This window comes from Cygnus atratus, chromosome 1, assembly GCF_013377495.2.
Source record: "Cygnus atratus isolate AKBS03 ecotype Queensland, Australia chromosome 1, CAtr_DNAZoo_HiC_assembly, whole genome shotgun sequence".
Taxonomy (NCBI): Eukaryota; Metazoa; Chordata; class Aves; order Anseriformes; family Anatidae; genus Cygnus; species Cygnus atratus.
The window spans coordinates 199,687,184-199,711,290 of NC_066362.1; the positions used below are offsets into that span (position 1 = coordinate 199,687,184).

At 40.2% G+C, this 24,107-nt stretch overlaps 2 protein-coding genes across 4 annotated transcripts in view; both read left to right on the forward strand.

The window, feature by feature from the left end:
• The window catches only part of CTSC (cathepsin C), a 770,970-nt gene that overhangs the window by 218,892 nt on the left and 527,971 nt on the right, over nt 1–24,107 (forward strand). The window lies entirely within an intron of this gene.
• The window catches only part of NOX4 (NADPH oxidase 4), a 110,024-nt gene that overhangs the window by 40,580 nt on the left and 45,337 nt on the right, over nt 1–24,107 (forward strand). For all 3 annotated transcript variants that reach the window (XM_035542534.1, XM_050709358.1, XM_035542533.2), the window contains one exon: nt 9,968–10,028. In XM_035542534.1, coding sequence (XP_035398427.1) covers nt 9,968–10,028 — 61 coding nt within the window. The remainder of the gene's footprint in view (nt 1–9,967; nt 10,029–24,107) is intronic.

Consider the following 24,107-nt stretch of genomic DNA (forward strand, 5'->3'; position numbering starts at 1 on the left):
AAGTTAATCTTGGTGATACTCAGAAACTTGCCTAAACTTTTGCAGAGCTTTCTTTGCATCTGTGTTCAAAATATACTCTGCGTATCCTCTCCAATGAGTAGTTCACAAAACAGAATTAACAGAAGAAGATGGCATGGAAGTGGCACGTACAAAACAAAAAATCAAACCAGAGCACTCAACGCAAAGATCCCACACTCCAGGTTTTTATGAAATATCTGCTCTATATTAATGTGAGTGGCTGCTGCTTCAGATCCTGCAGAGAGGATCACCTACCAGCAGCAGGTAGATTTCTATTTCAAACAAGAAGTTTGAAATAGAACAGAGCCCTGTTATAATGTGCTCTGATCTCTCCCACGTCAGTGCTGCATAACAAATCTGCTTTTAAATCCAACTGAAGTAGAATCTGGTAGAGTGGTAATGAAAAGATTCAAGAAGTTCTGTCCTTTTGCTGGTTCTCTGTCTTTCTGCAGAGATGGTTAATTGGAAGCAGATCGCATGAGGAGGGTATGTAATGCAACATCTTTCTTCCTTTGCTTCCACCATACAGTTCAGTATGAGTAAGAAACGAAAAACTACTCAGGGTTTGAATTCTTTGCTCATGTGCGTGGATGACCAAGTCCTTGCTATGACGTTTACTACACCAGACAAGACTGGGGGAGGGAGACAGTTTGTGTGTGTGTTTTTAGTCAGTCACAGCTGAATTCAGAGGAAGGGAGAGGGTAAGTTTGCATATGCAGATTTACAGAAAAAAAATCCAAATATATATTACTGAGGAAGAGAACACTGTTTGATTCATATCCAAATTAAAACTGTAATAATTACTGAACCCCAGGCAGAGAAACTCCTAAGTCCATTAATCATCTCAGAACAATTAGGAGAATTAGCTGAAAGAGGTTTCTGTATGTACATGACAAATTATAGTACTGAACCTATAAGTCTTTAAGCTATTGCTTATTTGTACATTTTCTACCTGTAAGTTTTATTTATTTATTTATTTATCTTTTCCTGGTGAATGACTTGTCCTTATTCCCTCCCTATCTCTGTTTAAATCCAGGTACCAAATGAATTTGGTCATGGAATTACAAGCTAATAGCTGTGATGTGTGCATTTACAGTTCAGGGCTGTTAGAAAGAAGGTCTCAGCAAATAGTACATGAATATAAACAACACTGTTACAACAAGTAACATAGTTGATTTTTATAAGAGAAAACCAGTGTTTTGTAGAGCCAAGATTGTCTTTATCCCTGGGTAATCTAGAATTCATCAGTGAGGGTACTAGCAGCTTATGGAGTTGATGAAGACACGCACGCGTTGTACCATAAACTGTTCACCGCAGGAAAAGCCTAGGAGCAAGATTCTGAATAGCTCCATCAAAAAAACTGAGAAGTTATTGGAAGTTTGCCTGAGTAAAAAGTATGTAAGGACATCAAGAGCTAAGTTCATACTGACAGATAAATACAATAAAAACAGTCTAACATGATGACATTCTAGTAAGCTTTGTTAAATATCTTATGCAAATGGTTATGAAACTTGGCTTTATAAGATGATTTACGGTGTGTTTAGGGGGATGCAGATATTGTGAAGTATCTTGCTGGCAAACTGAAGAAATCCCTAGAGCATGTCTGCTCTTCTTAGAAGTAGAAAATCTAGCAGCTGTTTGACAAAGAATTTAAGTAAAACAAAAATAGAATAGATTAATCTTTCAGATGCCTTTAAGTACTTCCTTAGACTTGTTTGTTTGGTTTGTTTGGCTTTATGCTTAATAGTTTTGGGGTCTGTATAAAAACCCTAAGTAAACCTTCATTTTCATTTAAATCTGATTCTTTTGGATTGAGGGAACAAAGAAATTGTTACATCCAAGTTCACTAAATCCTATGCCTTCCTTCTGCAGATGCATTAAACAGAAGGTGTCAGATCCCTCTCAGGAGCAGTTTTATTTTTTGATATTGTAAAAGTAAATTTACAAGGTATAACAAGTCTCTACTGACTTTAGCAGAGAAGTTTTTCTCCCGTCAGAGGCAGTGCTTCTAGGTTAGTTTCTAGGCTAGGTTATAGAGAGGTCTAGGAAGTGAAGGAGAAACCTCAAGATGAAAAAGAGAAACAGAACTTTTAAGCATTAGTACAGTTAATACACGGACAAAGTATTAAAGGAAATGGAACACCCTCTCTCTTGCTGTCTTAAAATCAAGATCCAGCTCACAGTATCTGCTTAGGGATGATGGAAGGAGCCTGTGGTGCCATTCCATTTCCCTGCTTGTGCATTTGTCAACTCAGGGCACTGTTGCTTGGCACTAGGTCCGGATGCCCTTGGAGGACTCACAGAGGCAATCATGGGCAGAAACACTGCTCTGCTGCCTTTTGCTCTGTCAGGGACAAATGCCTGCAGTAAAGTTGTGGTTTGTTTTACCCACTAGCTAGCAACTTGAAATGCTTAAATTATATGGGCTGAATGTTGCTAGGATTGATATATTTTTACTATATTATAGGAAGTGTAATGCATCTGTTGGGGATGAAGGGGTAGTCTGCAAGATTTTTACCTTGGTTAAGCTGCAGAGTGTAAGTGTTGCTTAGTAGTGCATCTATAGCAGTAACAATTTATGGGGTGAGGCTGTTGCAAGCTTACAGTAAAACAAAGTCTTTGCCTGTTATTTAATTATTATGAACATCAATTTCTGAAATGCAATACGAAATATGTTAGGTATCTCAGACCTCTGACAAGTCTTTTCCAGAGTCTCTGTTTGAATCTCCACTTCCTCTTTGGACATTTCACAGCCACAGGGGCTGATCACCTCTGAAATCTGGCATTGGCTATGCAAAAATAGAGCTATTTAAAAGTAACATGTATTTTATTTACAATTACTGGTCTATTTACAGTCTTAAGGCATTTACTGCAGTAAAAAGTCATGTTTTTCCTTGGCCCAAGGGTGAAATCAAGGAACAAATGCTCATAGATTGAGATTTAAAAAAATGTTTTGAATACTGAGAGTAATTTAACAACTGAAGACTGCCAGGAGTGAAGTAGCAAATGCTCAACTCTGGACTCGCAGGAATTAGAGGGTGTGGGTTTGTGGTTTACATTACAGAAGAAGTTAGACCCCAGATGACCAGAATGATTCTTCTTGGCACTGCAGCTGGCCACTGATGCATCCTGAGCATCCCACAGTGTTGCGGTGTGTTTTTTCCACTAGCCAGCCTGCAGGTGTCTGGGGTTGGACAGCAAGGAGTATAAGGGAATGGAAAGCAAAAGGGAAAAGTGCTTGGGATATGTTTCTGCAGCTGGGCTGCTTGCAAGGAGTCGGCTCCGCAATGGGAGGGCCCTGGCTGAAGCAGGGAGTATTCATTGGTGGTCTTGCCTCGATCACCCAGACACCCTTGATACTTAAATCACGTTCCATAGTTAGGATTTCACCACGTTTGGAGATGTTATGATGTCTGCTGATGTCTGCCAGTAAGGTTAGTTGCAGGGCCAAGTCTCTAACAGCGAGAGCTGTTAGAATCTGATCTGTAAAGTTACCCTAAGCAGAAAAATAAACAGAGCCATTTTAGACAATCTCCTAGCCTCTGAGACAGAGACGTGTTTAAAAGAGAAACGCTGCACGTGAACTTGATTTCCCTTGAAATTTGCTTTGTATGGGATTCATTAGTTAAAAGAGGGGTAGCCCAGTGTAGCAGAGTTCACCTCCTATGAGTCAGACTGAAGTCTAGCTACTATTTTTTGGCTACCTTTATATAGTATGCCTGTGTTTGTCATCACTCCTCTTCATTTTGTAATGTCAGGATGAATCATTCCAGGAATGTTTATATCAGTTCTGTATGAATCCAGACAAGCTACAGCTTACTGAGCTCCTGAGGTTCACGTTTTCTTGTCAGTTGACAAGTTCTGCCTCTTTCATGTCTTTTATGTGCTTTCCTTGATCTGTGCAAGGGCTTTTCTGAGTTAGGAGCAAGGATGGGCTGAAGGAGCAGGGGACTGCAGCACAGCTGGTTTTCCCTGACAGGCAGGCAGAGATGTGGAAGCAGAGCAGGGGCTCAGCAGTGTTTGCAGTGCCTGCCAGGATATCTGCAAACTCCATATTAGAATCATAACACTTTTTTCCTGCAAAGTGAAAGCCTCCTTTGAAGGGCTTTCCCTTTATTTGGACAAATTCTGCAGTGATCTTCATAGTTCTTGACACTGGAGAAGATGAGGTTTTTCTTTGCTCTTCTAGCTGTGGCACAGATTTTAAAATTTTTGGGCAAAATTCAGGCCACCAGTGCTACAGCACTGAAGAAAGAAGTTGATGTTTGCTGTGGTGCATCAGTTTGAGAGTAGTATCTCCAGCATTGCCCAGCCTGTAGATAAATGTGCAGCTGTGCAGGAACTTGTACGGAACTTTATTCACACGGCTGCATGGAGGTACATAGCTTGGATCTCTCTTCTTCTTCCTTCCCTTCCCCTCCTCTCCTCTCCCCTTCCCTCTTCTCCTTTTTCCTGATCATAGATATTCTCTAGTGTTATTCTGGTGTGTCCATGACAGCACTGTAATAAAAAAATAAATCTCTTCACAATTCATATGGACAAAGGTAGAAAAGAGCTAGAAAGTTTCAGGAATTATTGTTTCTTTTTTCTTGGTAGCTTGCTGTTGACTCTCCTATGTCCCAAGGTCTAAAAAAGTGTTTTAAAATACTCTAGTCTTTTTTAATATCATAAATATTCAATAAGATGTGTTCTATTTATTGTTGTGGACAGGATTCTTGACTGAGAATGGATACCACTGGTGGTGAATATTTGGGGTGTTCTAAGCTGGAAACATAGATGCCGACAACATAGTTTTCATTTGCTATATGTCGTGCTCTCATATGCACAGATTTCTCCATTGCTCATCACCTCCAGGAGATTTTTATACCAATATAAAGTGGGTGTAAAGTATTGCCACTATGATCTCATAGTAATTAGTTCGCTCACTTTATATTCACATAAAAGCAAGGCACAGAGGACAGCAGAGAATTGTGTTCAGTCTGTAAAGCTGATAAAATACATTTCAAGTATGTATTAATCTAGTACTGAGTTAAACATTCATTACTTAAATTATTAAGATTATTAATTAAAATTATCATCTATATTTTATCTCAGTATAGACATAAATAGTAGAGTTACAACCACTGGTAAGTGTAATTCATTTGCTGATTTATAAGCATAAAGTTCTCCAGGGACTGTTGCTAATTCCCTATGTGATAATTTGCATTTGTATTACAGTTAGCGTGGGAGAAAAAAAGGAAGAAAATATATTTAAAGGTGTTTTTTGGTCAAGATAAAAAATAATCTGTATTCCATATGTTACTTTCATACGTACAAAATACTATTTTCACTGCTCTGAATGTGAAAATACATGCAAAAAAAAATACAATAAAAATATATATTATAAACTTTCTCTCTGGTGATTAACAGCTCTGTGAAAATCTACCAACTTCCCTATGCTAAAAGCATAGCTTGTTTTCTCCAGGGGTGTAAATCTGCACAGCTCTATTAAATTTAACAGAATTCCTTTGGTCTTCATTATTTTTGGAGGCTGGCCAAATGCTGGTGTAGATAACCTGATTAGCATAGACGTTCCTACCTGTAAAATCTTTCACTTTTTGAAGATACAGATAGCTTGAGGTTAGAATAAAATTAACAAAGCTTCACATAATTATACCTATCTGCTACAGTTAATTTGTGTATTGTGTCATTTTAATCAAATGAGTGCATCAAATGAGGTTGATTACAGTGCAGAAAGTGCGCCATGCAGTGCTCTCCAAAGTGCAGAAAGAACTACTGAAAAACTTGTGACATTTTGTTTAATAGTGTCCAGTGTTCATTCTTACTACAGACTATTTTCCTGTTTGGAAAACATTGTTTATTTAAGGAAAATAAACTATGAGACAGGTGTTTTTTAATTTTGATTGTTTATTTTTTATTTATTATTTCAGTATTGGCTGATCTTAACAACCTTCTCTTGGTGAGCTGGGAAATAAGGAGAAAATAAGGGGCTGCATGCAACTCTTGCCACAGTATCATTAGTAGTCACTGGCTTGTTTTTAGGACTCTTCAGACTAAAAGGAGCTGGGGGAAATCCAAGCACTATTTGCCAAAACACATTTTAAGAACAATTTCACTGTTTTTGTTGATAGCTGCAGAGAGGACGTCATGCATTTTGCTGAGGCCACCTTGATAGCCTTTATTTGACCAGGGCTTGTGTACTTATTCTCTTGATTTCCAATTCAAGGGGGTACTTCAGCTTGTGCTTGACTTTTACTTTATTAAACATAAATAGATGTCAGTTTAAATGCATGTATGAGCTGACAGTAATAAGGATCTTGAAGCAGTGTTTAGCTGTGCAGTGTTTTTAAGATGAAATATTGCAAATCAAATGGAAGAGGTGATCAGAGACTTAGGTATGTGAAATGGGCATAATAATTCTCAAGGTTTTTGACGCTGATCCTTACAGAGAGATTGGTGAAATGTGGACTAAATGAATAGATGGGGAGTTAAGCTGAAAACAAGTCCTGCTCCTGGCACCCCAGGGAATATACCCAGGTACGTGGTAGGAGCTGACAGCTGGAAAGCAGGAGAGAAGAACCCGGGGGTACTGGTGGATGCCGAGTTGAACGTGAGCCAGCAATGTGCCCTTGCACCAAACAAGGCCTGGCTGAGTTAGGCAGAGCATTGCCAGCAGGACAAGGGAGTTGATCCTTGCCCTCTGCTCAGCACTGCTGAGGCACAGCTGGAGCTCTGTGTCTACTTCTGGGCTCCCCAGTACAAGAGAGACATGGACATACTGGAGCACAAACATGAAGATGATCAAGGGACTGGAGCATCTCTCCTACAAGGAGGGGCTGAAAGAGCTGGGGCTCCCTGACTGGGGAGTAAAGAAAGCAGAGACAGACTCAGTGTACAGAGACAGGATGAGACAGTGGGCACAAACCGAAATACAGGAGGTTCCATCTTAACATAAGAATACTTTTAATGTGAGGAAGGTTGAACACCGGCACATGTGGCCCAGAAGGGCTGTGGAGGCTCCTTCCTTGGAGATAATCAACACACGACTGAACATTGCCCTGGACAATTGTCTCTCACTGACCATGCTTGAGGAGGGGGATTGAACTAGCCAGTCTCCAGAGGTGCTTTCTAGTCTCAGCTATTCTATGATTCTGTGATTCCATGAAGAAAATTAAATATATAAGACAATGTTTTCCTTGCACTTCATTTCACATTCTCAATGGCCTGTCAATAACACATGAAAGTGAACTTGATCTTATCATTCAACTTCTGAAAAGCTGCCTGAATATTTTTCTTAATCTTCTTTAACAGTCTGGAAAAAGCTACAGTTGGGAGACTTACTGCGTTTATGGAGATGAGAGACATAAAATAAGTGTTCTGTGCATAAAATTGTAGATAAAAACTTAAAAGTTCAAATTACAGGTTTGTAGCAAAGTCTTAAACTGTATGGGGCCTCTGCAGATCATCAGGCCTAACCTTCTGGTGCAAGGGCCTTAGGTTAGGTTATCCAGGGATTTGTGAGGCTGAATTAGCAAGAGAAATTCTTCCATTTCTCTGGGCTACCTATTCCAATGCTTAATTGTTCTCACAGTGAAGAATATTTTAATTATATACAGAATGAGTTTCTCCTGAAAGAGTTTTGTCCCTTGTCCTGCCATCACACATGGTGGTGAAGAGAGCATCTCCATCTTTATAGCTTTATTTTAGGTGTTGGAAGGCAGCGATTGCTCTGAGGATTGCTCTGAGCCTTCATTTTTTGGGCTAGACGCACATATTCTTGGACCTCTATGTGTATGTCAGGTTCTCCAACCTAATCATCGTGGTGGCCCTCTGCTGGACCATCTCCAATTTTTCTTTCTCTTGGACATGGGAAATTTCACACTGTGTTGCCTTGGTGATGGGTGTTTCCTCTGGTAAGATTTAGTAGCACAATAAGATTTTTCCAGAACTCTCTGAGGAACTCTCATAACCAGTTATAAGTATCAAAATAGGCTTCCTAGAGGCTAAAGGGAAATAAATCTCTCTTTTTTTATTGGATAATTTTTCAAAGTGTTTAGTGCAGAAAAGAGTTAGTCCTAAGGGTAGTGTAAAGGATAATAGGTTTGAACCTATTTCGGCTAGAGTCAAGGGGTATCATGCCATTAACTGTAATGGCAGGAGGGAATGACAGGCAGTTTTATAGAAGATGTGCTGACCTGGGATTTTTCATGGTTGGACTAAGAAAATCACTTAGTCTCCTGTGAAACGCAGGGAACCATAGGACAACCCAGTCTGAAAAATAAACTGCTAAAGGCTGTTACAGAGATCCCCAAGAGAACAGATGTTTTTGCAGCTAGAATACTTCTTTCTAGCAGAGAGGCAGCATATCTACTTTCACGTTGAGAATTGCTCTATATATTTTTGTTCTGGAGGACAGTGTAACCAGCCACAAAGAACATAGGCCTTGTTATATGGAGTTTTCCTGAATCCCTCCCGTAATGCCTTATTTTTGAAGGCTAAGACTGGCTGAAATAAGTATCTGTACCAACATTTTGTAGGAAAACTTGAAACAAGACAAGGAATTACACGAGTCTGTGTAGTAATCAGTACTCTTAACATGAATGCTCTGCTCCTTCATAAAAATGGAGTGACTAGCTGGGACATTGTAATCCTAGGTTTGCCAAGATGTAGTGAATACTAAACTTTTATCTGTTTCTTTACGGCTAAATAAGGAGGGATAGGAATAGATCCTCAGCCCTGAGGCCAGTGGTTTCACACTCTGCAAGAGATTATCTTGAGAAGGCTCGTGGGAATGGTCCAGACCAGAGCCAAGAAATGTTCTCTCAAGCATGGTGGATGATTGAGGCTTCGGTTCACTCCTGGAGCCTCCTTTATTTAAAATGTAGTTGTGTTCCTAGAATCTCAGCCCTCTCTTCAGCATTTGTATTTGTCTGTAGGAGAAAAATAGAAACAGAAATGTAATTGGTTGGTTATTGGATTCCTGATGGACTTTAGATCAGTCATTAAAAGGTTCTAAGAAAGGCATCAAAATGCAGCAGTAATATTTTTTTGTCAAAGGGAAACCAATTTGCATTGGTTTATAGAAGGAAAGTGACGAATCTTTGTTCAAGGAGTAGCTGCTTGTCCTGTTTGTGTGTGAAACCATTCAGTGTACCTGCAAAAGTTGTCTAGCCAGTGAGGTAGAAGTCTCCTGGGGTCTAATAAGGAATGAAGCTGAGAAGGCTCTTCAGACCTTTGACATGGCTTGACTGGAGGGTTTTAGGTATCATGGTGTGGATAAGACTGTAAATAACAATTCGTTTGTTGATAGTCATAACTAAGTAGCACCAAGGTGAGGGCATAGGTGCAGAGTGAGAGAAAAGTGGCAGCAAAGAGGTTTCATGGTATGCCATGCAATCTGGTGTTTTGCCTTTGTGAACTCTAAGCTCTTGGGAAGGGCAGCAAAATCTCGGTATTTAGAAGAAAACAACAGTTGTGTGAGAATGATCACATAACTTGGAATTATGAGCTCTGACACTCAAGAAGCAGAAGTGTCTTAAAGGAAAGATGTTTCTTTAAATGGTTTAGGGATGATGGGGCAGTTCCTGATTTTGAATGATGTTTGAATGAATTTTGAATGAAGGGTTGGTAGGAGGGGGAAGTACCTCTGTACTGCTGCATCCTCCGTTGATACCATTGTTGAGTAATGCTTGGTGAAGTGGTCCTTCCAAATCGCACCCCCAAACTCCCTTTACCAGAAGAAAGAGTTGAAAGCAAGTGGAGACTAGCCATGCTTGGCTTCATGAACAGAACTGATGCTAGACTTGCTTTCTAAAGGGTATAGCTGCTGGTATGGCTCCTCAGGATTGACCTGTTTACACCAGGTTCTGTCTTAACAACTGTATTTTGAATGCATTTTGTTACTTTCTTGTTACTCAGAAGTGGTCCTTAATATATTTAATATTTTTAGTGCCCTACAGATACCAAAGCAACGTTTGGGGTCCACCTTAAAGTAGTAGGAGACTGGACAGGTATGTAGAAAAACAATTCCTTTTCAGAGACAAGTATCTTTACTTGAACTTACTGGCTTCAGCACGATTTTACCTTGATTGCAACATACTCTCACTAGAGATCATTTATGCTTGTTTTCTCAAAGTTGTTCTTATTACATTCTTGATGCAACCTCTGCTTTATTTAGTTGTGCATTTCTTGAGATAGCATGTTTCTCCAACTACTAACAGATGTTCTGATCACAACTAAATACTTTGCAGTGTTCCTCGGTTTCTGCCTCTTTTTCTTATTTCTTGGTAGCCCGCTGCTGCTGTACAATGCCTCAGTGCACAGTAGAGACTGCAGAAATGCTGAAATGTGCAGCTCTCAGATAAGAGGATTTTAATGCCAGCAGTTTGGATGGCTGCCAGGTTAATTAATGCCCACGGTACAGTGAGATTATAGGTTGCTTTCATGTTCTTCCATGTTCTTCCATTGGTCTCTGAATGTCCTCCAGACCACGGGTGTAAACCAGGACTCCCTGCAGAGCAAAATGGTAATTTCCTGCTCCCTGTCACAGTTCTATGCTCAAGTGATAGTTGTCATCATTGCTTGGCAGCTGACTTTCTTCTTGCTTAGCATAGCATTTCCTTGTAAGGAAAATAAATACACACCATCTTGTTCGTTTCTTAGGAAGAAATGTTTTCCATGTTAATTTGTGTCAGCTCATGTTTTTGTGGAACAGAGTCAAGCAAGCTTGTCACGCTAAAAGGAATTAGAGCAATTTCAAGGAGAGTAAGTCCATGAACGTCCAAGTTCAACTTGCTGGTCCAAGTCCATACTTGGTTGTGGAAGTCTCTGAAACTTTAATAGGCAAGGGTTGAGAGGGTAATGCCATGTGCAAGTATAATCCATAATTACCCCGATTTTCTGTTCTTCCATAAAATGTAGGATGTTGGTGAGAAAGAGGCAGGATATGGGCCTAATTAGCCCATGTTCTGCCCCAGTATGCTGTTATTACACACCATTTCTACCGGGGAGATTACAGTAGGCTACTGGAACAAGTAGGGTGGAGAAATGCTAAATGGGTTTTCCAAATGAAGTGGCATCTTTGAATGTTTTTTGCCTCTATGGTGTGAATTGCTCTTTAACAGTATTTAAATGTCTTTCTTCTAACTCAGTATCTATATTCTCTGTTGTGAAGTAGGTCTGCCTAGGTAAGATTGTATAAGGTTGAGGACACTGTTATGTTACAGGGACCATTCGCTGTAGTTTAGCTACACAAGGACATCTCTTCCTGGGTCAAACACACTTGGAAAACAGGCTGTTTACCCAGCCATTTACCCTGCGTATGTACCATGGAGCCCTCTTCTCACTCATTCCCTTAAGCTCTGTGACAGTTAATGGTCTCTAATCCTCTGACTGTTTGAGGAGGATACTGAGGAAGGATTATTATATTTGCCACATTCCTTATAATCTTTCTTAAGCATGCTCTAATGGCCTCTCCTGGAGACATGATATTGGTCTGGGGGAGTTTTTATGCAGCATGCTGTCATTTAAGCTCCTCTCACAACCTATTCTCTCAGCCTTTATCCTATTTATTCAGATTCTCTTTTGTATCACATTTTCACATTCCTGACAGTTTATGCCTGACACCAAAGAGAGTTAGCAATTTATTTCAGAGAACTCAATTACAAGCCTAAATGAAAGGGACGCAAGAACGTGCAGACACGCTGTGAAATGCAGAGAACTGGTTTGCTTGAGATGTTGCTCCTCTCGCTGGTTTTAGCTTCTGCTGCCTGCACCTGGGAGATGTCGAGGAGGAACAATTTCCTGCCATTAGCTGTAAGGACTTGAGCTGAGGAAACAAACTGCTGGCAAACCAATTCTGCAAGTTATGTTTCAGGTCAAGTCTCTGACACTGAATCTCATGTTTTGAAAATTGAATAGAATACCTTGTGGCCTTAGTGACTTTGTTTTATAGGTTGGGAAAGCAACTGCACGTCAAGAAGAAAGATAAGAGGTAATCGAATTGTCAACTACTGATAAGAAGTTGCTGTTAAGGGAAAATCATTTATTGTCCATATCCCAATGCATAAAATTGTAGATATCCAATAGCTTGCAAGAAGTGGCTTCTGAAAGAAAGCAGCCACTTTAGAATTATTCTTTTTTTCACAGGAACAGATATTTAGTAGATTTTCAGGTAGTATAACTATTTGCTTTTAAAAGCAATAATTTGAATATTCCAAAATGTGGGACAGAAGTAGGGAAGAGAGGAAGAAACCTCAGAAATGACAGCTCTGAGACTTTTGCAAAACTAAGAGTAATCCAGACCCCTAAGTGATGTATTTCTTGCTTCATCGAAATCAAATGGTGCTCTCTGAGCTTAGAAGAGCTGAGAACCTGCCCTTCTCAAGAGCAGATTTCGATAAAGGCACAATATTTCATCCCACTATGTAGGCAGCAGCATTCTTGAGATAAATTTCCAATACAGATCTGAGCTGTTTCATTTCTCATCTGTGTTATGGTGGTATTAGTAACTGAATTGTGCTTAGCTTTCATGTTCATTACAGAAAACAGAGACACACAGGCACTGGTATTCCTGTAACATGCTTATAGATGCCTATGTAGGTAGTTTCACCTGAACTACTTCCCTTTGTAGACTTCTGACCTATTGCTGTGTCTTTTTTAGGATAAGACAGGCCAGGCCCCAAGCATGCCTTTTTCTCTTCTTTGATTGTAAAGAGAGCCTAGATATGCATCTCTACTTTAGAGGTAATTAGTTAATCGAAAGTTAGTTGTGATTTTTTCCCACCTACAGGTTCCTGACATGATTTTTACAACTTTTACCATGTGCAACAGGTATTGTACGTAGCGGTACAGCTCCTACAAACCCACTAAAGAATGTTTCATAATAATGTAATTATTACTGTTACAGATCCATGATTACTTAAGTCAGCGCCTGTTGTATTAACAAAACATGCTATGACATTGTGGTGGCTCATGCTATTAACACAATTATCTAGTACTGCAGAGGTAAAACCTGTGGCTGTGGACCGCTCAGGTAGCCCGTTAGGACTTAGGCACTCAATTTACAGTGGGTTTCCAGTGGCTGATCTCCAGTAATTGCAAACCTGAAGCCGTGCAGCTTGGGCTAGCTCTCCCTCTGAGCTACGCCAGCATGTCTTACTGTGCAGCTGCCTGGCAGTTACTGCCACTGAGCTGGTGGATGGAAGCCTAAACTCCAAAGGATCATTGATGGCCCTGCAGGGGCTTGTGTGTGGATCAGACCTGTGAGGTACACAGATGAGATAAACAGCTGATTTTGCTATTAAACTGCCCTTAAAAACCTTTTTTGTTCTTCTTCTCTCACGTCTCTGCTGTCACCTTTTTCTCCTTTAGCTTTGAAAAATCAGCTGGCTTGATATTTACAGAAGGATTTCTTGAAAGTTGTTTTTTCCCCGCTTACTGTCTTGTTTGTCCTCGGCGTTGTCACCTATCAGGCTTGTGCTTCCTCCATCCTTGCTGCTGCCTCAAGTACCAGTGCTTGTTTAGTTTGAAATTGACATTCCATCTGGCATCTCCGGAGGGAAAAAGAGAAACCATGGACCATGCCTGATGTGTCCAGCCGCTCAGCGGCAGTGGAAAAAACACAGCCGTGTATCAAGACAATGTGTCTCATTCACTAGGCAAACTTCAGGGTGCTAGACAGAAAGTAATATTGATGATGTTGAAACAACAGACTTCTGAAGCCATGCGGCATGTTTTTGTGGAAAACAAGTAGACAGCACTCAGAGGTGTTGAGGTGAACTGCGTGCTTTAAGGCCATAAAACACTGCTGTTATGCTGCAGGGTGTTGCTGGTACAAATTGATGGGGGATTGTGTTTAAAACACTGCTGCTGCTCTGTGCTCTACAGTATTTTTTATCTTGTAGTGACATCAGCCTGCTCTTCAGTTGTGTGTGATTTTTTGCAAGGCTTGTCCACCACTCTGAGCAGCATGATATTTACTATGAGGGTACCATACTTGCACTTTAATACCACCCATTAAATCTGAGACTTCTGTCCCATAGGTTGCTAAATATTGTGGCAACCAGAGGTGCTGAACTAGAACCAGAACAGGTATATTTTAGCATACTGATGCGTTTTATAGAAAACACTTGGTCTCATCAGAAAATACATCTTTGCTTGGTTCTTCGTGCTGGAGATGAGGATATGTGTGGTCAGGAGGTCCTTGGGGTACTGACTGTCTTATTTTGAATGTGATGTGGTTTGATAGGAATTTTTGCCAGATATTGTCATAGCCTTTTTTCTGGAAGGTTCAGATCTCGAGCAGGAAGTTTCAGGAAAAAAACATTTTTCAGTTAAAAACAACAAAACTATTTTAACAGAACATGGCAAATGTATGAAAACATGGCTCTTGTTTAACTCCCTGTGGACTAAAACCTGAGACAGCAGAGTACACAACACAAACTTCTTGCTTTTAAACAGACATAATTTTTAATGCAGTTGTTTGACGTTCTGGAGATGGAGTAAGGATTTTTTGAATGCTCTCCAGAAGAAAATAAACAGGCCTTTTAAGTGGACGAAGGAGGCATGACCTAAACTGTCTGGCCAAAGAGGGTTTGTCAAATCTTTCAGGCCTATCTTCATGACCCTGTCAAGTTTTTGCCGCTCCTAATATAGAGAAGATCTGAAGCTTCCCAAGGCTCACTGTGCATTGCTGCACTTAGCTGGGATTTAGCAGCAGGTATAGGAGCTAGCAAAGAAAATATTTTATTTTCAGTAACCCAGGGGATGGTTTTAGAGATATTGAAGTAGTGGATCATTCAGTCGGTATCAACTGTATTGTCAGTGGATCTTGATTCAGACTGGAAGAGTGTGAAGCAGAAGATGACAAGGAGTAATATGACTACAAAGTATGCCTGCAGGATGTGACAAGGCTGTCCCAGGATCACGATAATTACCACCAAGTTTCTCTAAAGCTATCTAGTCACTTACAATGAGCTGTTGCTCAACTCTTTCTATTACCTCAAACTCTGTCTGATTTGGGCCTCTTTCATTCCATAGTAACATGGATTTTGTTGTGTTTGGTTATTCCATGAAAATTCCTGGCAGTAAAGATGTTAATGATGTGGTGCTGGTGGTTGTTCCAGCAAAATCCAAATGTGGTTTTGGAAGCCGATGGCAGGGATTGAATAGATGTTATTTTTCTGCTGCTAAACTTCACGACTACTGATTCTTATCTTCTCAGTAAATCTTAGTTATGCTTCTGAGGAAGGTATCAGAATTGAGTGCTAAAAAAGGTTTAATTGTGTTTCTTTTTATATAATTTGACATTAGTAATAAAAACAATACTGTTACATTACTGCAAGATTAAAATACCTTAATATAATTAGTCAGAGCATGCCATAAGGAATACTAGTTTTGTTCTTCATCACTATTAACATTGTTTCTTTTTTTTTTTTTTTTTTTTTAATTTATGACTGCAAACAAGCACATTAAAGGCAGGATTAAGAGAATGGAGAAAAAGGAGGATAACAGAGTTAGTTCACTGGCTTGATGCTGAAAACCCCTTTCCTCTGAGTAAAGAATTAATGCTGAGGGTGAACACATCTGAATTTTTGACTTCAGACCTGGATTGTTTGACATTAGTTGAACTCCAGCTGACTTAGTACCAAAAGCAGTATAACTTGAGTCAACTCTGAGTTGAGCAGTTCATGAGTTTTACCTCTGCAGGGGAAAAAATCAAAATTGTTAGGCCAGAAGTTTCCCTTGAAGGAAAACAACTTCTGCTTTATTCAAGCATCCTGTTATGTGTAATCTGCCTTTTTGTATATCTTAGCCTGTAATGTAATGATTATACAGAATGACTTGTCTGAATGATATAAGTTATTTTTATGTTTTGACATAATATACACAGGATGCCTGGATATTGCTGTAGTTAGGAGCTGATCCAAAAATACAAAGTTTGAATGTTTCTTTGCCATGCTTCAGATGTCTTAAGTACCCTTATGCACTACAGGAATGAAGGCTGGGAAGCATGCTAGTGTGTAGCAGCTGCTGGCATCTAAATGAATGTAGTGAAAACAGATAAAAACCTACTCTCTACCTAAAAATAGAGTCACAAAATAGAAAGGCTCCAGGACGTGTGGAGCCCATTTGAGTGGGCTTCCAGGCAAATTTCTGTTGTTGTAATCACTGTTTATATGTTGTCTTTGACTAGTTAAGAAGACAAAGTTGCCGTTCTGGAGTTGCCCGTTCCCTGTTTTTCTGCTAATCTTTGTCCTGATGCCTAGGGAAGTCCCTTTCTTGTGGCAGTTTCTGTGCAGAGGAACATGGCTGCTTCATGCAGTTAATAAGCAAAGTCTAGCTGGACTTTCTGGTTCCTTTGTATGAGCACATTTAACAGGTGTGTAATGGTTTCCAGAGAGATGGGAAGAGTTCACAACAAAATGCCAGCTCTACATCCATGCCTGCACTTCCCTGGGGGCAGTAATCTGCTCACCTGGACACCATTCACGTTTTGCTGAGGAATCCCTTCCAAAACAACTTGTTTTGTTCCCAGTTCAGTGAAACTTCTCCCTCGGACAGAAGAAAAATGCAGACACAATTCAGGCTTGAAATTGTGAGTTATCACAACTGTTAGTAACAAGTGTTATTTAAAATATCTTAAAGGTAGATTTGAAGGGTTCCTTCCTGGGATCCTTTCTTAACAGATTATGAAAGTGCTGTAGTGAAATAGGAAAAAAGTATTTCAGATTGGGAACATAAAAAGAATAGGAATGACTGCTGTAGGAACTGTTGATGTTTATAGACTTTGTGATCAGAAGGGACGGTTACTTATATGTGCTCCCAACTCCTGCATGATGTTTTAGAATTTTATAGAGTAATTTCTGTGCAGAAGCTCATATAAGCCAGAAATAAAACTTGGCATTGAATTAGTCAACAGATTTTTTTCAGCTTCAACCTTTGGATATCCATAGGCCCTTCCTGTGCACAAAGTTCAGCTCTGTGATGGTTCCTGAAATTGAGTGTTCTGTCTTTTTTTAAAAATTATTTTATTTATTTCCGTCCTTCATTCCAGGGCAAGAACCACCACCACTGGAAAATATGTCTTTGTTGTTGCCCCTTTTGGTGCAAATACAGAAAATGAGCATTGTACCTTTGAGCTGTCCATTGAGTCAATCTGTTGTGCAAGGTTCAAGTTTTGAGACCTTGAATTCATTTGGCTCTTTTCTTTCTACACCCTCCCCACTTTTAACAGTCCTTTTAAATACAGAATTAGTCTCACCGTTCAGTAGCATTGTCGTTATTCATGTGGGCTGTGGTATGATTTGAAGTGTAGCACTCCACTGCCATAAAGACTGACAGCAGTGGTGGTTATTCAGATGACTTCCTTCAGGCTATTGAGATGACTTCCTATCACGCTGCCCTGTATTCCTTGGCCTCTCTTACCTGTTGTTGTGGTTTAGGCCGGCTGGCAGCCAAACACCACACAGCCATTCGCTCACCCTCCCCCCTCCCTCTCCGGGATGGGGGAGAGAAACGGGAAAGTGAAGCCTGTGAGTTGAGATAAAGACAGTTTATTAAGACAGGGAAAAGAATAACAACAATAATAATAATAATAATAATAATAATAGTATTAATAGTAATAATGTGTACGAAATAAGTGATGCACAATGCAATTGCTCACCACCCGTTGACCGATGCCCAGCCTATCCCCGAGCAGCCGGCCCCCCCCCTCCACCCCAGCTAGCCACCCCTATATATTGCTCAGCATGACGTCAGATGGTATGGAATACCCCTTTGGCCAGTTTGGGTCAGCTGTCCTGGGTCTGTCCCCTCCCAGCTCCTGCTGCTCCCTAGCCTGCTCGCTAGCAGGACAGAGCGAGAAGCTGAAAAGTCCTTGGCTTGGTGTAAGCACTGCTCTACAACAATTAAAACATCAGCATGTTATCAGCGCTCTTCTCATTCTAATCCAAAACATAGCACCCTGCCAGCTACTAGGAGGAAAAATAACTCTGTCCTACCTGAAACCAGGACACCTGTCTGCTTATTTCTGCTGGTGCCTTGGCTAACACTTGGATGAGAAGAGAGAGGGAACATCATTTGTTCTGAATTTGTTCTATGCTTAGTACAGGACAGTTGTGGTGCCCAATAAAAAACTCTGATACTCCGATACGCTTTTGGCCAGCTGTGTGTCCTCACCCAAAACTTCAGACCACACTGAAACAGCAAATACCAGTTCCAAAATCTTCTGTTCCAAACTGCATTAAAATCAGTGCTGGTCTTCTTCAGATGAGGCAAATTCTGCATCAGTTCCCTACAGCCCCTGGCAACCCAGCTTTCCATTCACAGGCTGCACACACTTTCCTGTTGCTCCATCCAGACCTTTGACTTTGTATATTAATTTTCTCTAATGCATCAAGCACTAGCCAGAGAATTTGTGTTTTGTTTTGTGTCTTTTTCCTTTCTTTCTATGAGGCAATGCAGCCAGTCTGCAAACCAACACTTTTTGAGGAGCATCTTGCAAGCACAGCTCTTCTCTGTTCCAGCCCTCCCCAGGAGATTTGTCATAAAGATTATTAAAAAAACAGTCACCAACCAACTATATAATTATCAGCTGCAGAAATCAGATTCTTGTGGAAACAAGTGAGTGTGTGACAGCCTCAGAAATGTTACTTACCCCTCTTCCTTTAAGGAAAGAGCAACCACACCTCAGAATATGATCTGAAAGCATCATGTCATGACACTGGGCCAACAGCAAGTTTCCATGCTTGTCACAATAGATATTTTGGCTTCTTCTATAAACAGAGTAGAAAAGTTGACTTTACAAGGTTTATGGCTACACATTTTATATGAGCTTAAACCACACACAAAAACACGTGCTCAGCAGAGCTCTGTACTGGGCTGTGAACCTCAAGTTGTGTGAATCTCTGTGTGCCTCAAGTGGGTACCTCTGTGGGGACACATTCGTAATGGGAATGGAGTAAGACTGCTAGTGCAATCCATTTGTTAACAAAAAGGCATCCTTTTGTGAGTGTCAGTCCACTAAATTCATTTGTAACTAAAACCTGACTTTTATCAGGCTTTGAAATCTCAAAGGAAGGCAAGGCAGAAATGTCGTAAATACTCTATTATAGAGTATGAGAAGCTGCAAGGTAAATTTCTAGTGCTTCTGAATCATGAATGAAATTTGAAATGGCACATTACATGCTGAACGTGGCATTTCGTAATGAGACAAACGACTCAATTATCTAATTAGTAACTAATGTGCTTCAAGGAGAACCTGTAGGAGGGAATTCACTTAGCCGAAATGTGAATGGGATTGTAATGTTGTGCATTGGGATGTGCAGCACAGAGTATGTCGTGACAGTAATAAATGGTGTGTTGGTATGAAGTGCAGCAGCTGATAGGCAGGGTGCAGCTTGTATTTTGTTTCACTGACATTATAACCCACATTTCTGCAGCTCAGCCGAGGTCTTGTTCTTCCTCTTTTTCTTTATTTAAACTACATCTTGCTAAGAATGGAGATAAAGTGTCAGAGCTTGCTTAAAAAAGATATCATGATGCTTTTTATTTATATAGTTTGTGACATTTGTACCAGATTAGTCCAACATACACGATAACAGAATAATATTCCATGAGAGGCAAGTTTTGTAGGGAGAGGTAATATCTTTTATTAGATAATGAGAAACAGCCAGAAAAAAAAAAAAAAAAAAAACAGGCAGGCTTTCAGGCATGCAGAGCCTTCAGCAGGTTTTACAAACGGGCAGCAAATTCAAAGCAATGAGCAGGGAATGAAATAATATTCCCCGTTACTTCTTAAAGCTATTTTTTTTCTTGAGAAATACACACATTAGAATGGCTTGGTAAATTAATAGATGTCCTCCTTCCCCCTGCAGTTTTTTAAAAGTTGATTTACCTTTTCCATGCGAAGCACTATTTGTTTTTCCAAGAATTCATCTTGCCAAAAATACTGTCTGAAAGCCAAAAATATCACTTGTAAATGCTGTCCCCATTGCCTGTTAGGATTTCTATGTCTCCAGCTTTCTTTATCTTCTTCTGGCAGGGTTCCAGATGTAGAGTGTATTTGCAGTAAGATGCTATGGTCTCTCCCCTGGAGAGGGAAAGCACTTCCGTCATGGCAGATACAATCCTGGGCAACTCTAACTGGAAAAAGAGATGAACACATGAGAAAACTACACTGGTTGCTGTGACTTGCATGAAGTACTAAATTTTATTTGTATAGACATGCACACATACTTCCTTCTACTTTCAGCATTTGGATTTTTACTACATTTTAATGTTTGTTTTTCTCTTAAAATCTCAATATGCTATCTTTAATAAGTTTGGATTTAAAATCCTTGACCATCTCTAGAGAGTAAAATTTGGACAGTGCTTTGTGCAAAGCATCGTTGTGTTTCTAGCAATTTGAGGGGAGCCTTTCTGTATGTAGAAGCTGATAAACAATGGATGGCTGCTTGGATCTGTGACTTGCCAGAAACCAGAAAAAATTAAGTTGTGCTGTATTAATGAGTATGAGAGAAAGCTTCTCTGCTGGGGGAGAGAGTCCAGGACTGTAAATCCAAATAGGCATGGTTTTGTTCTATGGGTGTTGGACAAGGGGATCTCACTCGGGAGGAGAGTTTCGAGAGGGCTGTTGACAGATTTTTTAGTGTTGAAAAGGAGATTGTGGGAGAGGAGGAGTTTTGGTGATTATTAGCAGGTGGAGTTTTGCTGAAGTGGCTGCTGTGGTGATTTTAATGGGCCGTTGCTGATAGCTAGCACACCTAGAGCCTCTGAGAAGCCTCCTCGTGTACCAGGAAATGCCGATACATCAGTGGCAATTTGTGCTCGTCATTGCAAGAAGCAAGTTGTAGGACCATTCCTTCCCATCAGTTTAACATTCCCTTATTCACTGTGGGCTTTGTAAGTGCCGTTTCCTCAAGGAAAATGCCAGGGACACCCACACATGGTTTCAAAGCGGAAGTTGAGATGCTTTACTGTGCTCTGCCAAGTGGCTGGTGCCAGCCTGACAGCACAGGGCTTTGCCTCCAGGATTTCACTTGCACTGTGTTAGCTGACTGTCTCCTGAGCTTAGCTGTGATGGGTTTAAAAAGAGAAAAATATATCACTAAAGGTAGAAGTTTTTATAACTTCTGTTATTTGATGTTTGCATTTTTTTGTAATGGGTTGAAGAGATTATGCTAATTGTGCCCCATTATTAATGAGCATGGCAAATGAAATTTTCTCAGTGTAGTTTCCAAATAAAGTAGCATTTCATTAATCCAAAAACTAGTTTAACAATAAGACTTCTTTAAAAGCCTCCCATACCTCTCAAGACGTGCCACCATGTGCCATTTCTGCATGCAGAGGGCTTTATTGCTTCCGTGCCATTTTGTATTGCTGGAGTTGTGATGGTGCATCCATGCATTGCCATGTGCAGGTCGTGGCTGGTAACTAAAGGAATCAAACGCTCAGATATCTAAGGACATCTCATAGCTAGAAGAATTGGCAAAATCACTTTTTCAGGAAAGTACAAGTAAAAAAAGTTTCCTTACAGTGATAAGAGAAACTGTGTGATCTAAATCATATTAAACCTCTGGTTCTTTGTTCTGGAAAATATTTATCAATGTAGTATTTATTACACAGTAACATTTTCAAGATTTTCTTTTCCATTCTGTTGACCTGAAATACTAAAATATTTAGTAATAGACTTTTTTGCCATGTAAAAACATGTTTATTTAGTATTTCATGACATTCATAACATGATATTTGAAAGGTGGAGACAACAAACCAATAGAAAATCCTGTAGCAGATTTTAAGAATCTGCACTATAGCTAGTACTGCAAATATATGTATTTTTAAGAACTTATTAAGAGTAAAATAAAAGTACTCAGACTAGGTTATATGCAGCAGTTTATCTTCAAGGAGTGGGCTGGCTTAAGTGCTCAAGAATGGCTTCTCTAATTCAGATATAAGAAGAAATAACAGAATTGCTCACCACAGGGTGAAATTAAACTAAACTTTTGGTACATTCCTTGATATCCTGTGTGCATTAGGTTTTATCACCTATCCAAAAGAAAAGAGAAAAACAGTATCTAATGGCTCATTTCATTTGCCAGTCATTCAAATGATTTCCTGCTAAGGTTTTGATATTGCCCTTTGAGAGATGTTATAAGATTGAAGTCTCCTATGTGATTAGATCTTTGGAAGAATTCTGCATTTCTTCCCAGTGGATCATCCCCAGTTGACTAGCAAAATTTATATAGAAAATAGGATCCAGCTGAGCTCTGATCACTTTATCCTGTGTTATGCTTCAGTGCAAAAAAAGAACTTGCATGTCTTGTCTGAGAGAGACAGGCAGCTGAAAACACAGGAGAAATGATTTTTGTATATAAATGGAGTCCCTCAGTACCTCGTTTCATCTTTTCTTGGACGAAGAGCCTTGTTACTGTTATTTGCAGCATTTTGGTTTAACTAAGTGGTCAGCTAGACAGGGATTGAAGGTATTTCCACCCCAAGGAAGTGCAGCAGTGCCGGTGTGTCCAAGCACGTATCTGGATATTCTGCGAATTTCAGCTTGGCTGGCCCTCGGCACAGGCTGCGAGAACAAGGTAGCACCTTTAGGGTAGGTATTCCCACAGTTTAGCTGTGAAGAAGTGGAAGTTGGTGTCTGTATTTCACAGATGCTGGGCTGAGGTCAAAGCAGTTCGATATGCTTAATGACCTTACTAAAAGGGGTTAAGCCTCAGCGATTAGCAACATCATTCTCAGCTGTGTTTTGAGGGAAGAGGGTACAGGACAAGGGCTGGGCAATCTCAGGGTTACCTCACATTACAATGCGGGGAGTGAGCAAGCATTAACAAGGAAACTATTTTTGCAAACTCTTTCTTCTTCATCATTTTCCCTTCCCTACCCCAACTAAGAGAAACCAATGTTTAGCCAGCACAGCTGGCACAAAGCCTATGGCAGGGGTCTGGGGGTGTCTTGGTTCTGGGAACAGTTGCTTCCTAACCTGCTGTGTCCCTTCCTTATGAAGACAGACATGGCTTAGCAGTTTTATCCAAAGGTGTGCATTAATGGCAACAGCACAAAATATTGATATTCAGGGTAAAAATGCATCTTTTCCACACCCCCCCCCCCCCAATACCCAGACTTGCTGATGCAACAGTAAGTGAACTTCAGTGTGATTTTTAAGAAGTGAGACAGCAAAAAGAACTGGAAGGTACTTAGCAGTGATGTCTGTATAGGGGCACCCTCAGCTAGGCCAAAATCTTCTAGGGCTTCCCTCCTGTTCTAGTGTAATGGAGTAGAAGTGCTTTGTACAAGACTGGCCTGCTTTGTGTTTGGGTATGCAAAGCATTTTGTGCATCAGTCCCACCCCCCCCCACTCCGCCCCCAAAAAAAAAACAGTAGCTGAAGATGAAATATAATCTTACCTACCTTAAATCGCCCCTTATGTTGCACAGGGAATGGCTTTATTAGGTCTTGAATCTAAGTCTCGTAGTATCCACTTGTTCCCTCCAAAATCTTGTGTCCTATCTCCTTCTATTTGGGAGGGAGTAAAGAAGATGGAGCCAGACTCCTCTCATTGAAAGGACAAGAATCAATGGAAGCGAACTGAAATACAGGAAATTCTTTTTAAATGTAAGAAAAAAAAATCCACTGTGAGGGTGCTTAAACACAGGAAAAGGTTCCTCGGAGAGGGTGTGGAGTCTCCATCCTTGGAGATACTCAAATCCCAACCGAACAGGACCGTGAGCAACCTGCTCTCATTCCCCCTGAGCAGCAGGTTGGACTAGGCGATCTCCAGAGGTGCCTCCCATCCTCTATCATTCTGTGATGCTGCAAAGTTATTATACACTGATATATCTGCATATTTGAGTGTAATAATGAAGCTGTCTGTAGTAGTAAGTGGGTAAAATTATCCCATACTTACGGTCTAAACTGAGACCAAATATATAGAGACAGAATCCGAAGAAGTTCCCAGTGACTGGTGGTGTTTCTGTTACAGTGGTTGCAAAATTTTAGCCTTGGAAGGGATTAATTCCATTATTTTGTGGCTGACATTTAAATAAGTTTAATTAAGAGTGCTTGTAGTTTGTTCAAAT